This window comes from Ammospiza caudacuta, chromosome 25 (assembly GCF_027887145.1).
Source record: "Ammospiza caudacuta isolate bAmmCau1 chromosome 25, bAmmCau1.pri, whole genome shotgun sequence".
In the NCBI taxonomy this organism is placed as follows: domain Eukaryota; kingdom Metazoa; phylum Chordata; class Aves; order Passeriformes; family Passerellidae; genus Ammospiza; species Ammospiza caudacuta.
In genome coordinates, this window is record NC_080617.1 from 7,384,092 (window position 1) to 7,387,566 (window position 3,475).

Here is a 3,475-nt window from a genome sequence, read left to right on the forward strand (position 1 = left end):
TTATAAACACCCGATTCCAATTAGTGGGGTCGGGACCAGCGCAGCCCGCCGGGTGCAGCCCCGCAGCGCAGCGCGCCCCGCTCCGCAGCGCCGCCAGCGCGCCCGGCTCCCGCACCCCCGCCTCCCGCGCCGCTCCCTCCGCCCCCTCACGGCGCCCGGCGCGCTCCGCACACGCTCCCACACACGCGCGCGTTCACTCGCACTCACACTCGCACGCGCGCAGCCATGCCCAAGAGAAAGGTACGTGCCGCCCCCGCCGCCCTCTCCCCCCTCACGGTGCCCGTTGTGCCCGTTCCCCCCTCACGGAGCCGCCTGTGGGAGGGGGGGCGGGACCAGCGCTCCCCCCGCGCGTTCGGGGCGGTAACGGAGCCGCGGGGCCTCGCGGGGTGGGGGCGGCGCGGGGCCGGTACCGGCGCGGCCGCGGGCGGCGGGAGGGGCCCGCCGGTCCGAACCGGTTGGTTTTGGCGGGAGGTCGGGGCCAGGGGAGGGGGAGGGGAGCGCCGGTGCGGGCGGGAAAGGGCGGGAAGCGGCGGCGGCGCTTTGCCGCCAAAACGGCGGGGGCGGGAGGGGAGGGATGGGGATGGGATGGGAGCGGGGCCCGCCCCGAGCGGCAGCGGCGCCCCCGCACCGGCCCCGGGGCCCGCCTGGGCCGCGCCGAGCGGGGCCGTGCCCGGCATCCCCCGCCCCGCCCGCGGGCCGCCGTGGGGACGGGCCCCCCGGGATTTGGGGTAAAACGGCGGGGAACGGGAGCCCTGCCCATCACCGGTCCCTACAACCTGTGTCCCTGTCCCCAGGCTGAAGGAGAGACCAAGGGCGATAAGGCCAAAGTTAAGGATGAGGTAAGAAGTTCAGTGCTTTGAGAAAGTTGGATCATCAAGTGTTTCCCTTGGAAGATGAGGTTTAACGCCGTCAGAATAACTGGGGAGTAGCGGGGAGGGTTGTCTCAATTGATTCTGACTTTTCAAAGTCTTGACTGCTTTTTAACCACGAGAAATCTTCTTTTAACCACGAAAAATCTACTCAACTACCATTAGCTATTAGTAATTCCAACAGAATAGCCTCATGTTTCTTGAGAACACAGAAAAAGGGAAACTGGGAAACTACCATCTTAATTTCTAAAAACTGAAGAGCTATAGATATAATTTCTGGGGATAGACTACTTTGGGAAGAGAGCAAGTTTGTAAGATGTTGAGAGTTCATATCCCATGTCATTTCAATAGAATTGTTTTCCTTTTCCAACAGCCCCAGCGGAGATCAGCGAGGTTATCTGCTGTGAGTATCCTCTTGCTGGGCAGAGGTGTCACCACACTCGGTGGTTTTACACACGACCTCTGGGTGTGCAAGTGTGTGTCAGCGCTGGAGGTGAAAATTCAGTTCCTCCCTTAAGGCCCTGCCCCGTTGTGTGCTGCTGTGGGAGTGGTAAAATAATGGACAAACCAAACAGCTGCTGCAGTTTCAAATGCTTTATTTGCTTTCCTAAAATGAAGCTATTTGGCCTGAACGTTAAAAAAAAAATAAAAGAAAGTAGTTTGTTTCTCTGGAGCAGGACTTGAACAAGGGCCTGGAGTGCCAGGACAAAGGGGGAATGGCTTCCCACTGCCAGAGACTGGGATATGGGGAGGGAATTCCTGGCTGTGAGGGTGGGGAGGCCCCTGGATCCCTGGCAGTGCCCAAGGCCGGGCTGGACAGGGCTTGGAGCCCCCTGGGACAGTGGGAGGTGTCCCTGCCATGGCAGGGTGGCACTGGGTGGGCTGGAAGGTCCTTCCAAGCCAGACCATTCCACCAGTGTCTAACCAGGTTTTCTCTCCCTTGCAGAAACCTGCTCCTCCCAAGCCAGAGCCCAAACCTAAAAAAGCAGCTCCAAAGGTGAGTTGGGTTGGGTCAGGGCTGTTTGGAAAGGTGAATAAATGGTGATGAGGTTTGGCATTGCCTGGCAATGGTAACAGCTGACAAACCTTTGATGAGCAGCTGTGCAGTGAGGAAATGGAGATGCATCCTAAAGCTGAACTGACAGCTTGCAGATTTCACAGAATTTGCATAAAAATACCCAAGTGAGGAGTTCCCACTTGCTGTCACTCCCTCCACAAACAAACCTGGGTGTCTGTGTTCTTTTGGGGCCAGCACCCCAAAGGGGCTGTGGCTCTGCCTGGCTCTGGGAGCTGACAGCAAATGTTGTCTTGCATTCACAGAAGAACGAGAAGGTGCCCAAGGGGAAGAAAGGAAAAGCTGATGCTGGCAAGGAGGGAAACAACCCTGCAGAAAATGGAGATGCCAAAACAGACCAGGTATCCCAGCAGGCTGGTGTGCAGCAGCATTGATTCCTTTCCCTCGGACCGGGACAGGTCTTGGCTTGTGGGTGCTGCTTACAACACTCACAGGGGGCGTTGGTAAAGAGTTAAATTGTCTGTTTGCCAGGGGATGTTGCCACATGGAAGTTACTGTTCTTCTGTCAATTCAAAAAGCAACTTCTAAGTTGTGTTTTATGGTCCAACAGATGTTCAATTTAATTTTATTAAAAATGAGGGCTGTGCAGCCCAGAGAGGATTTGTTCTGCTCAGGGTTTTGCTGTATAGAAAAATGAGCGTCCATTTTTTAATGTGCTGACTTGTTCCCCTTTTCCTTTCAGGCACAGAAAGCCGAAGGTGCTGGTGAAGCCAAGTAAAACGTGTGAATTTTTGATAACTGTGTACTTCTGGTGACTGTACAGTTTGAAATACTATTTTTTATCAAGTTTTATAACAATGCAGAATTTTGGTTTACTTTTTTTTAAGCTATGTTGTTAGCACACAGCCCGCTTCATTGTTGTGTTCTGGGGGGGGTGGGGGGCAATGGGGACAAAAGTCATTTAGTCTGTTTCTCAAAACCTAAATTTTAATAAGAAAAGCTTCTGCCAGTCCCCCAGTTTTTGGAAGAAGGGCCCTTCCTGCAGGGAGGAAGAAGGGATTCCCCCGTGCTGCGTGTCAGTGTGTCCAGGTGAACCTCAGAGCTCCCACGATGCTGTTGCCTGCTCCACATCGCGGTGCCACCGGCTCTGCCCTGGTGTCCCCTGCTCACCCAGAGCCATCACTCCAAACCACAGAGCTGGGCCGTTCCCTGGCAGAGGATCTGCATTGCTGGTGGCCAGTCTGGGTGTTCTGCCTCAGAAAGGAGCTGCTCTTCCTCTCTCCCCCTGTGGACCCTCAGATGCAGAATTCTGCCCCTGGAGTTTGTGCTCCCCTCCAAGTCAGGGTGGGTTTGTGCAGCGTTGTCAGACAGCGCGCCCTGGGAACGCGCCCACCCTCACTCTAAACCTCACCCAGTGCCAGCTGAGCATTCTGACGGTTTTTAGCAACTTCTCCATTTCGGTAGTCCACAAAGGGAGGGGAGTTTGACAGTTGTTGTAAGGTGTTGCGGATTGTAGCCCATGTCCTGTCTAAATTACCATGATTGTTCATGAAAAGTACTTTTAATAAAGCTGGATACGGTTTGGCTTGGA

At 55.4% G+C, this 3,475-nt stretch overlaps 1 protein-coding gene across 1 annotated transcript; it reads left to right on the forward strand.

Moving 5' to 3' along the window:
* Positions 1-3,475, forward strand: HMGN2 (high mobility group nucleosomal binding domain 2). The gene is made up of 6 exons (XM_058819693.1): positions 1-240; positions 795-839; positions 1,243-1,272; positions 1,816-1,866; positions 2,190-2,285; positions 2,627-3,475. Exons 1-6 carry the CDS (start codon positions 226-228, stop codon positions 2,660-2,662), a joined length of 273 nt encoding a protein of 90 aa, XP_058675676.1. The 5' UTR covers positions 1-225; the 3' UTR covers positions 2,663-3,475.

What these genes read in the sequence shown, in the direction of transcription:
- HMGN2 (XM_058819693.1), top strand. An exon ending in AGGCCAAAGTTAAGGATGAG is followed by an intron (nt 840 to 1,242) that starts GTAAGAAGTTCA and finishes CTTTTCCAACAG; the next exon opens with CCCCAGCGGAGATCAGCGAG. An exon ending in GAGATGCCAAAACAGACCAG is followed by an intron (nt 2,286 to 2,626) that starts GTATCCCAGCAG and finishes TTTTCCTTTCAG; the next exon opens with GCACAGAAAGCCGAAGGTGC.